The sequence below is a fragment of the Pecten maximus genome, chromosome 14 (assembly GCF_902652985.1).
Source record: "Pecten maximus chromosome 14, xPecMax1.1, whole genome shotgun sequence".
NCBI classification, from domain to species: domain Eukaryota; kingdom Metazoa; phylum Mollusca; class Bivalvia; order Pectinida; family Pectinidae; genus Pecten; species Pecten maximus.
Genome location: NC_047028.1, coordinates 11642059 through 11654746, shown reverse-complemented (window position 1 = coordinate 11654746; position 12688 = coordinate 11642059). Strand labels below are relative to the sequence as shown.

At 42.5% G+C, this 12688-nt stretch overlaps 1 protein-coding gene across 1 annotated transcript in view; it reads left to right on the top strand.

The window, feature by feature from the left end:
* Positions 1 to 312: 312 nt before the first annotated feature.
* Positions 313 to 12688, top strand: part of LOC117342014 (carbohydrate sulfotransferase 8-like) — a 34399-nt gene continuing 22023 nt past the window's right edge. The window contains exon 1 of the mRNA XM_033903955.1: positions 313 to 1804. Within this exon, the coding sequence (XP_033759846.1) occupies positions 1705 to 1804 (100 nt within the window). The 5' untranslated portion in view covers positions 313 to 1704. The remainder of the gene's footprint in view (positions 1805 to 12688) is intronic.

Here is a 12688-nt window from a genome sequence, read left to right as displayed (position 1 = left end):
GTATAGTATATCCCAAATACCTACAACACAAACTAGGAGGTCAAAATGTCTATAATATAACATAGGTACCCCAAATACCTACAACACAAACTAGGAAATCACCAAGGTATAAATCAGGCCACACAATTTTGCGCATATGATCGAAATATAATAGTTTGCAAACTATCAATCATGTATTTTTGAGTGAAATTAGACATGAAATAATTCATACCGGTAGTCTGTCAATTGATTATACAGTTAATATATGTGGATTGTATCATTGAATTCATTAATAGTTTAACTTGTGGTTTTAGTGAATGTCTCGTTTATTGATATTTGAAGTCTGTTTGTCAATGCAGTGAGTAGTTCGTTAAGGTTAATACGCATGTCTCACCAAGTCGTGTGTGATCGGTATATATATATCACATCCGGTACATCAACGGCTGTAAATGTATCAATATCTTACAGACTTTAGGTGTCATATGTTTCTTACTGTATGGATTGATAGTACTATAGGTAACAAAGACCAGTGTCGACATACATCATGAATAACAAATAACCTGATCTAGAGAAATAAGTTTTTGAGCATTAAAAGCAATATCCAGATTGCCGCAGTAGGAGTTGAATCATCCAGCCTTGTGTCCCGGAGCGGTGTCCGGACTGTGAGGAGTTGAATTATCCAGCCTTGTGTTCTCGGAGCGGTGTCCGGACTGTGAGGAGTTGAATTATCCAGCCTTGTGTTCCGGAGCGGTGTCCGGACTGTGAGGAGTTGAATTATCCAGCCTTGTGTTCTCGGAGCGGTGTCCGGACTGTGAGGAGTTGAATTATCCAGCCTTGTGTTCTCAGAGCGGTGTCCGGACTGTGAGGAGTTGAATTATCCAGCCTTGTGTTCTCGGAGCGGTGTCCGGACTGTGAGGAGTTGAATTATCCAGCCTTGTGTCCCGGAGCGGTGTCCGGACTGTGAGGAGTTGAATTATCCAGGCTTGTGTTCTCGGAGCGGTGTCCGGACTGTGAGGAGTTGAATTATCCAGCCTTGTGTCCCGGAGCGGTGTCCGGACTGTGAGGAGTTGAATTATCCAGCCTTGTGTTCTCGGAGCGGTGTCCGGACTGTGAGGAGTTGAATTATCCAGCCTTGTGTCCCGGAGCGGTGTCCGGACTGTGAGGAGTTAAATTATCCAGCCTTGTGTTCTCAGAGCGGTGTCCGGACTGTGAGGGGTTGAATTATCCAGCCTTGTGTCCCGGAGCGGTGTCCGGACTGTGAGGAGTTGAATTATCCAGCCTTGTGTTCTCGGAGCGGTGTCCGGATTTCAAGGTGTTGAATTATCTCACCCTTAGTCCACCTGAGCAATGTCCGCCTGTGAGATGTTGAACAAACCGCCTGCCGTATCTCGAGCAGTATGAGGTTGTGAGTTGTTGAATTTTCCCGCCTTGGGTCCCCTTGGCACTGTCTGGACTTAAAGATGTTGTGATATCCCGCCTTGGGCCCCCTGGGCAATGTCCGGATAGTTAGGTGTTACGATATCCCGCCTTGGGCCTCCCTACGTCCGTGATGAATGGTACCTGTCTTTGTCTGTCATGTCCAGGATTGAGACCGTCGGGATCACTGCTGCACACTTTCACTCCAGTGAGATGATTCTAGTGTGGTGTAAGATCTACAGTTCCCATGTAGTGTCCGCTCCTCCGTTCTGACCGGACCGTCCGAGATACGTCCGGAACTCCAGGAGTATGAGGACACGTTGTCTTCCCCGCCGTCTTCTGACTAAACCTCGCTGGTGGATTGTTTTAATTTCTGTGTGTATACTTCTCTTTCTTTTCTTCGCCCTCGGTAAGTGTGTATTTTTTATTTACATAGATTTGATACAACTACAGTGTACTAGTACATATCACGTGTGTGTGGATGACATAGACTAGACTTTACTTGATGGATACCTAACTAACAACACCCGATAAATACAATTACTTTAATTCTTTACAATTAAATATATTTATCATTTTATCCCATACGTATGTAAACAATACTTGTTATGGTTAACAAACTTTCTCTATAAAACAATGCTATGGATGTGTACGATTCACAAACAACAGTATTAGGTTTCACGTATGAACTCGTATTAAATTATATTTTTTTGGGGTCACAAAATGATAATGAAATAACGTAAAATACGAGAATTTAGACGTAAAGCCAGTTTGACTTTAAAAATTCAAAGTGAAACGCATAATTGCTACAATACTAACATTAGTCTTCTGATCCGATAGGATACTCAGCTCATTTCAATTTCATAAGATGTCGAATGAACCAAAAAAGTTTCATTTTACCACAAATAAAAAAATAAAATAAAAAAAAGAGATATTTTTGTCAGTAGGAAATGTCTATATATCAGGCAAAGTGAACGTGTCAGTCTGTATTTACATCATACATTTTTTTCTTATAAGTTATATAATAATTGAATGTTAACGCGATCTATCATTACGTAACGTAAAGTGATAAGAGTATGAACTGTAAATAGAATATTTCAATGTACAGTCATATATTCACACTGTACCTGATTGTAAGTACACATCCAAAATGCGCACTTTTCCATGCAGCGATTTTACATATTACAAGTGGGGACTTCATGTAGATTTAATTTTTATGAAAATTTATGCATGCAAGTATTTTATGAGTTACAGTAGTATAATGCTTACCAGCTATTGTGTGACATACAGTATACACCGTGTTATCAACCCCTCGTATGTAGATGTCTTACTTATTACATATGTATAGCAGTGAATAATTACTGCAGAGCTGTCTCAGATTTGAAGACATTTTTTATGTATATATGTATTTGAGAGAGAAATGAATTAATATAACGAATAACTTTATATTATAACTAGTCCCAGTGAAATTATATGCAATCAAAAACATTATCCAGTTTCGAAATAGCTAAAAGCAATCACTTGCAGAATTTGGGAGTTTTCATCCATGGCTTCTATTAAGATTCTATTGGAGATACCAAAAAAAGCCTAGATTTGTTACCCCCCCCCCCCGAATTAAATCACTTGGGATCTTAACCATCTGCTTTCTATCTTAGTTTTCCTATCAATCCTTTTTTCGTATTTTTTCGTTTTTCCTAAAAATTTGTATCTCTTCGTTTTTCCTGTCTTTTTTTTTTCTATTTTTTCCTGTCTTTCATGTTTTTTTAAAAATTTTTTTTTTTAAATCTTCCCTGTTTTCCTTTTTCTCTATATTTCCTATCTGCTTTGTCTTGATGTCCTTTGTTTTCTCCTACTGATGTCTCCTTGACACCCGTCCCCTGATGACCTTGGCTTTTGCGAGGGCGTTAAACCCATAAAAACGGCAGTTTTCGTATAAAACACCGTTTTACCTATATCGCGCACCAGATACTTGTTATGAGAAATTCTTAGACTCGCGCCTTTAACACCAAAGGAAATGACCATCAACATCATATATAATACTACCATTAATTATAACCTCTTGAATTGTATTCGGAAGAAACGTTGTATTCTAAACACCTGCAGTTGTCCATCAATTAATCAAAATGTGCAAACAATTAAAATCTTGTTTCCGGTATGTAATATATAATAATATATTCACACTGCTACCTCTTCTCTGAGAGGTTTGGTGCCGAGATATGTTGTCGCGTAGCCTTAAATGCTGTGTTACAGTGTGAGACTGGCAAATAAACAAACGTGAATACACCCCAAGCCCTACTCTCTATCACTTAAACGAAAATACTAAGATTACTTTCTGTTGCCTTCAGCTAATGTCAGCGGTGTTACTAAAGTACGGAAGCCGAATGGGACCAATGAAAACAATACACTTAGTTGGTCTCATTAAAAAATATTAAAACAAATCTTTTATATACTAGATCTCGTATATACGACTAAGAAACTCTTATATATGAGATTTTTATGACTTCAAATGATCTTTTTGTACCCCTGTGGACATTTATATTACAGTTTTACCCTTTATTTTAAGTCTCTTGTTGTTATATGGCGATTGTGAAGTTTAGATTTTGTGTAATCTAAATCGCGTTGTTCACTATTTGGAGTATAGGGTTGACAAGATTGTGGGACTGATCTTTGACCAACGTGACAACTTGACCGAAGGTGAAGTTTAAAGACATGTCTATAGACATCATATTTTAGGATTTATTAAAGGTTCGAAGATATTGGCTGCTAACTTGGGATGACTGCCTTAAAGCGTTTTGGTGGCACTGTGTAATTCAGAACCTGTTTTTTTGTGTGTGATTGATGAGATATTTTCTTTACTGTTGTCGAACATTATAACTTATATCCCCAGGGACAAAACAAACCGATAAAGTTTACATCATTTATCCAACTGTCAATAGATGTTTTTTGGAGATCAAGCTTCAGAGATGAGCATGATGCCATTAGAAATAGGGAGTATTTAACGCTAAATGATATAAAATATCCGTGTATGTTATACACCATATAACAATGGGCCATTGGCAGTGTGGTATTGTCATGGTATATAAAGTATATATCACGCGTACAGTTACCGTATTGTGACATCACAGACACATTATGACAAGCTATTGTCTATGTGATCTGCAATAAATCTTACGGAATGTCATACTCGAAATCCATTGTAACGATCTCTATCACAAAATATCGTGGTTACTGTCTCCATCAGTAGAGATGGTGGTCACTGTCTCCATCAGTAGAGATGGTGGTTACTGTCTCCATCAGTAGAGATAGTGGTTACTGTCTCCATCAGTAGATATGAGGGTAACTGTTTCCATCAGTAGAGATGGTGGTTACTGTCTCCATCAGTAGAGATGGTGGTTACTGTCTCCATCAGTAGAGATTGTGGTTACTGTCTCCATCAGTAGAGATGGTGGTTACTGTCTCCATCAGTAGAGATGGTGGTTACTGTTTCCATCAGTAGAGATGGTGGTTACTGTCTCCATCAGTAGAGATTGTGGTTACTGTCTCCATCAGTAGAGATGGTGGTTACTGTCTCCATCAGTAGAGATGGTGGTTACTGTCTCCATCAGTAGAGATGGTGGTTACTGTCTCCATCAGTAGAGATGGTGGTCACTGTCCCCATCAGTAGAGATGGTGGTTACCGTCTCCATCAGTAGAGATGGTGGTTACTGTCTCCATCAGTAGAGATGGTGGTTACCGTCTCCATCAGTAGATATGAGGGTAACTGTCTCAATCAGTAGAGATGGTGGTTACTGTCTCCATCAGTTGAGACGGTGGTTACTTTCCCCATCAGTAGAGACGGTGGTTACTGTATCCATCAGTAGAGATGGTGGTTACTGTCTCCATCAGTAGAGATGGTGGTTACTGTCTCCATCAGTAGATATGGTGGTTACTGTCTTCATCATTAGAGATGGTGGCTACTGTCTCCATCAGTAGAGATGGTGGTTACTGTCTCCATCAGTAGAGATGGTGGTTACTGTCTCCATCAGTAGAAAGAGTAGTTACTGTCTCCATCAGTAGAGGTGGTGGTTACTTTCTCCATCAGTAGATATCGGGGTTACCGTCCCCATCAGTAGAGATGGTGGTCACTGTCTCCATCGGTAGAGATGGTGGTTACTGTCTCCATCAGTAGAGATGGTGGTTACTGTCTCCATCAGTAGAGATGTTGGTTACTGTCTCCATCAGTAGATATTGTGGTTACTGTCTCCATCAGTAGAGATGGTGGATACTGTCTCCATCAGTAGATATGATGGTTACTGTCTCCATCAGTAGAGATGATGGTTACTGTCTCCATCAGTAGAGATAGTGGTTACTGTCTCCATCAGTAGAGATGGTGGTTACTGTCTCCATCAGTAGCGATGGTGGTTACTGTCTCCATCAGTAGAGATAGTGGTTACTGTCTCCATCAGTAGAGATAGTGGTTACTGTCTCCATCAGTAGAGATAGTGGTTACTGTCTCCATTAGTAGAGATAGTGGTTACTGTCTCCATCAGTAGAGATGGTGGTTACTGTCTCCATCAGTAGCGATGGTGGTTACTGTCTCCATCAGTAGAGATAGTGGTTACTGTCTCCATCAGTAGAGATAGTGGTTACTGTCTCCATCAGTAGAGATAGTGGTTACTGTCTCCATTAGTAGAGATAGTGGTTACTGTCTCCATCAGTAGAGATAGTGGTTACTGTCTCCATCAGTAGAGATGGTGGTTACTGTCTCCATCAGTAGAGATAGTAGTTACTGTCTCCATCAGTAGAGACGGTGGTTACTGTCTCCATCAGTAGAGGTAGTGGTTACTGTCTCCATCAGTAGAGACGGTGGTTACTTTCCCCATCAGTTGAGACGGTGGTTACTTTCCCCATCAGTAGAGACGGTGGTTACTGTATCCATCAGTAGAGATGGTGGTTACTGTCTCCATCAGTAGAGATGGTGGTTACTGTCTTCATCATTAGAGATGGTGGTCACTGTCTGCATCAGTAGAGAAGGTGGTTACTGTCTTCATCATTAGAGATGGTGGTTACTGTCTCCATCAGTAGAGATGGTGGTTACTGTCTCCATCAGTAGAAAGAGTAGTTACTGTCTCCATCAGTAGAGGTGGTGGTTACTGTCTCCATCAGTAGAGATGGTGGTTACTGTCTCCATCAGTAGAAAGAGTAGTTACTGTCTCCATCAGTAGAGGTGGTGGTTACTTTCTCCATCAGTAGATATCGGGGTTACCGTCCCCATCAGTAGAGATGGTGGTCACTGTCTCCATCAGTAGAGATGGTGGTTACTGTCTCCATCAGTAGAGATGGTGGTTACTGTCTCCATCAGTAGAGATGTTGGTTACTGTCTCCATCAGTAGAGATTGTGGTTACTGTCTCCATCAGTAGAGATGGTGGTTACCGTCTCCATCAGTAGATATGAGGGTAACTGTCTCAATCAGTAGAGATGGTTGTTACTGTCTCCATCAGTAGAGATGGTGGTTACTGTCTCCATCAGTAGAGATGATGGTTACTGTCTCCATCAGTAGAGATAGTGGTTACTGTCTCTATCAGTAGAGATGGCGGTTACTGTCTCCATCAGTAGAGATGATGGTTACTGTCTCCATCAGTAGAGATGGCGGTTACTGTCTCCATCAGTAGAGATGGTGGTTACTGTCTCCATCAGTAGAGATGGTTGTTACTGTCTCCATCAGTAGAGATGGTGGTTACTGTCTCCATCAGTAGAGATGGTGGTTACTGTCTCCATCAGTAGAGATAGTGGTTACTGTCTCCATCAGTAGAGATGGTGGTTACTGTCTCCATCAGTAGAGATTGTGGTTACTGTCTCCATCAGTAGAGATGGTGGTTACTGTCTCCATCAGTAGAGATTGTGGTTACTGTCTCCCTCAGTAGAGATGGTGGTTACTGTCTCCATCAGTAGAGATTGTGGTTACTGTCTCCATCAGTAGAGATTGTGGTTACTGTCTCCCTCAGTAGAGATGGTGGTTACTGTCTCCATCAGTAGAGATTGTGGTTACTGTCTCCATCAGTAGAGATTGTGGTTACTGTCTCTATCAGTAGAGATGGTGGTTACTGTCTCCATCAGTAGAGATTGTGGTTACTGTCTCCATCAGTAGAGATGGTGGTCACTGTCTCCATCAGTAGAGATGGTAGTAACTGTCTCCATCAGTAGAGATGGTGGTTACTGTCTCCATCAGTAGAGATGGTGGTCACTGTCTCCATCAGTAGAGATGGTGGTCACTGTCTCCATCAGTAGAGATGGTGGATACTGTCTCCATCAGTAGAGATGGTGGTTACTGTCTCCATCAGTAGAGATAGTGGTTACTGTCTCCATCAATAGAGATTGTGGTTACTGTCGCCATCAGTAGAGATGGTGGTTACTGTCTCCATCAGTAGAGATGGTGGTCACTGTCTCCATCAGTAGAGATGGTGGTTACTGTCTCCATCAGTAGAGATGGTGGTTACTGTCTCCATCAGTAGAGATGGTGGTCACTGTCTCCATCAGTAGAGATGGTGGTTACTGTCTCCATCAGTAGAGATGGCGGTTACTGTCTCCATCAGTAGAGATGATGGTCACTGTCTCCATCAGTAGAGATGGTGGTTACTGTCTCCATCAGTAGAGATGGTGGTCACTGTCTCCATCAGTAGATATGGTGGTTACTGTCTCCATCAGTAGGGATGGTGGTTACTGTCTCCATCAGTAGAGATGGTGGTTACTGTCTCCATCAGTAGAGATGATGGTCACTGTCTCCATCAGTGGAGACGGTGGTTACTGTCTCCATCAGTAGAGATGGTGGTCACTGTCTCCATCAGTAGAGATGGTGGTCACTGTCTCCATCAGTAGAGATGGTGGTTACTGTCTCCATCAGTAGAGATGGTGGTTACTGTCTCCATCAGTAGAGATTGTGGTTACTGTCTCCATCAGTAGAGATGGTGGTTACTGTCTCCATCAGTAGAGATTGTGGTCACTGTCTCCATCAGTAGAGATGGTGGTCACTGTCTCCATCAGTAGAGATTGTGGTAACTGTCTCCATCAGTAGAGATTGTGGTTACTGTCTCCATCAGTAGAGATGGTGGTTACTGTCTCCATCAGTAGAGATTGTGGTTACTGTCTCCATCAGTAGAGATGGTGGTTACTGTCTCCATCAGTAGAGATCGCGGTAAAGGTATATATCAGATACAACACCTGTAATTGATGATGGCGATGGTGTACAATGTTGCCCGAGTTTTTTCTGGCCCTGACACCATTTCTCCATACATAATGTCGAGGCCAGAGGAAACTCGGGCTACATTGTACAGTTATAATACTGTAGTAGTCTATCTTACAGTTATAATACTGTAGTAGTCTATCATACAGTTATAACACTGTAGTAGTAATGTGGAACTCCATTTGGAAAAGATAATCTAGAAACTAAAATGGCCATCGTCCTTGAGTGATGTTAATCATGTTACGAGTTCTCACCTATTTTAATTCATCCTCCGTGCCTGATAAACGAGACACCATCTTCTCTCATTAATAACAGCGAAGCTTCGTGACCAGAATTACGTAGTTTTAGAGGGAACAGTAAGTTAAAGTGAATTACGACTAAACCCAATTGGTGCCATCAATCCTCACACCTGTAATATTCACACCTGAACCAATTAGTCCCGTGATCCTAATTACCTATCCACAAAAACAAAGGTCCAGGGCATAACGAAACTATAGAGCTGTCTGATTTCTCCCATGAGATTCCAACAAATAAGCTGAAACCTTACTGCATCCTTTTCCGCAAATATTCGAAAGAGAATTTGAATAACTCACATTAGGTGTTAAATATGAAAAAGGGGGATTAGCATTTGTATCGCGAACGCTTTAAATATACATCAGTGCGTGTCGTCGATGAAAAAGACGCTTATACTTGCGGAACACCTGTTCCTCTACATGTAAATCAATATTGTTGATATTTTGCCGTCGTTTTATCGAATTAGACTGACAGTTTCCTTTGCATGTCGACTTTCTCAGTTCGTATGTATTATACTCGTTAAGGCCACACGGATCGGTACTGGTCACCTGTATGTGGTATACTCGTTAAGGCCACACGGATCGGTACTGGTCACCTGTATGTGGTATACTCGTTAAGGCCACACGGATCGGTACTGGTCACCTGTATGTATTATACTCGTTAAGGCCACACGGATCGGTACTGGTCACCTGTATGTGGTATACTCGTTAAGGCCACACGGATCGGTACTGGTCACCTGTATGTATTATACTCGTTAAGGCCACACGGATCGGTACTGGTCACCTGTATGTATTATACTCGTTAAGGCCACACGGATCGGTACTGGTCACCTGTATGTATTATACTCGTTAAGGCCACACGGATCGGTACTGGTCACCTGTATGTGGTATACTCGTTAAGGCCACACGGATCGGTACTGGTCACCTGTATGTATTATACTCGTTAAGGCCACACGGATCGGTACTGGTCACCTGTATGTGGTATACTCGTTAAGGCCACACGGATCGGTACTGGTCACCTGTATGTATTATACTCGTTAAGGCCACACGGATCGGTACTGGTCACCTGTATGTGGTATACTCGTTAAGGCCACACGGATCGGTACTGGTCACCTGTATGTATTATACTCGTTAAGGCCACACGGATCGGTACTGGTCACCTGTATGTGGTATACTCGTTAAGGCCACACGGATCGGTACTGGTCACCTGTATGTGGTATACTCGTTAAGGCCACACGGATCGGTACTGGTCACCTGTATGTGGTATACTCGTGAAGGCCACAGGGGCCTGTACTGGTCATACTTCGTTTGTGCTTGTGTCCATTACACATTAGCTGGTATATATAGAATACAACTGGTGATTGCTACCTTTATGCCCCTGTCACACTTGACCGGATTGGTGTACCGGACATCAACGGATAGAAATTTTTGTTATCCGGTGGTATACGGTGGCAAAGTTGTCAGTCCGGTAGAAATCCAAACTGACGACGTACTTGCACCGAATATGGAACGGATAAAACGTACCAATAACGAACATGTAACGTATGGCTACCGTACTACCAACCGGGTGTCTCCGAATGAGTAACGAACAACAAACGAACATGAACCGGTGAATCAGGACGTGTACAGGATGCATTCCGGACAAACCGAACACCTAACGGACATTAACGCGCACGTGCAGAAAAAAACAAGATATATGCATTTCTCCGGCGATCAGTTGTCAAAAAGTTACAGTGCTGACTGCCTCGCCAAAATGCCTCGCGGTAGAAAAATAAATAAAAACGTTCCTGCAAAAGCGCAAGACACAGACACAGAAGATGTGGGAAAGGTACTGGTGAAGGTCCATCTGAACATTGTTCATATGCATTTCTGCCTGCAGCAAGGCGGCCCTAAACTGCACAGAAACTTTAGTCTGACATTCCATGCTGACAACTGTCTGTGAATCTAATTTGGAAGCTTCCAAGAACCTTTTTATATGCCTGCGATAATTAATCAGTTTCTGTCGGTAGTCAGTTCCTCCCCCTGTAGGTATCCTGTAGGTATTCTGTATTCATCCGTTCTGTGCGTGTTATCCGTTTTCAATCCGTTTGTCTATTCGTCGTGTCCGGTGTTAATCCTGCAAGTATCCTGTGTTTGTCCGTTATGTGTCCGTTATGTGTTCGTTATGTGTCCGCTGAAGGTCCGGTTTATGCGTGGCGTATGCGTTCCAAGTTCCATCAACGGACTGGGTAACGCATGCCCCCCCGTACACCTACCGCATATTAACGAACAATGACAGGATATATACAGGACAAAACGGACATGCACAGGACAGCCAACGAATATTCTTATCCGTTACTGTCCGTTTCAAGTTTTGTGCATGCACAAAACTTTCCAACGGATACCACCGGACGCACCGTACATCACCTGACATGAAACGAATGAACCGAGCATAAAACGGACATAAAACGGATATTGACGAACATCACCGGATATCCAAAAACGTTATCCGTTTCACGTCCGGTGGCCCAATCCGGTAAAGTGTGACAGGGGCATTAGGTAACGTACTAGTAAGGTAGTAGTAAGGTAATCACTATATTATAATTAGACTATGGACCGCTGATCACGTGACAGATGTACGTGTTACGCATGTGACATGGTTTATGCTCAGGTCAGCCATAAAATTGTCGCTTTATACAAACGTCATGGTGATTTGGTTGATTAGGTTAATGCTCGCTGTACACGTAGAACAATCAGCTTATAGCAATATTCCTGTGTACTATTAGTTGCTATGGCCACGTATAACGTCATAAATTTCCATGGTAGCGCGTTGCATCACAATTTGGTATTCAGACACTTAACGTCAGATTTAGTTTACTTATAGCCTCGTGAAGTATGTATGTGTTATTTATATCTTCCATGTCGCCAAATAGTCCTATTGATTTCCTGGTTTGGTTAATTTCCTTGAAACAACATAAGTACGTGTCGTGTGACATGTGCAGGCCAGTGTCTATGGCAAGGGGTTGGATGCCTCCGAACACCTACAGATATTGTCATATGAAGGCGAGTGGCCATGATTAGGGTTTAGTTCGTGCTGGTGTTGAGGTATCCCAATACTTATGCTATGACCTCGACCTGGGTTTAGTTTGTGATGTGTTGAGCCCTCCCAACACCTAAGGCTATGACGTCATGTGGCCATGAATAGGGTTTAGTTTGTGATGGTGTTGAGACCTCCCAACACCTAAGGCTATGACGTCATGTGGCCATGAGTAAGGTTTAGTTTGTGATGGTATTGAGACCTCCCAACACCCAAGGCTATGACGTCATGTGGCCACGACCTGGGTTTAGTTTGTGATGGTGTTGAGACCTCCCAACACCCAAGGCTATGACGTCATGTGGCCATGAGTAAGGTTTAGTTTGTGATGGTGTTGAGACCTCCCAACACCCAAGGCTATGACGTCATGTGGCCATGAGTAAGGTTTAGTTTGTGATGGTGTTGAGACCTCCCAACATCCAAGGCTATGACGTCATGTGGCCATGAGTAAGGTTTAGTTTGTGATGGTGTTGAGACCTCCCAACACCCAAGGCTATGACGTCATGTGGCCATGAGTAGGGTTTAGTTTGTGATGGTGTTGAGACCTCCCAACACCGAAGGCTATGACGTCGAGTGGCCACGAGTAAGGATTTGTTTGTTTCTAGATCTGCAGTCTTCTAACACTTCAGATTACATGGATCAAAGTGTCAGCGGTGGGGCAACACCAAAACGGTAGAATATATAAATGAAAACTAAAACTAGAGAGT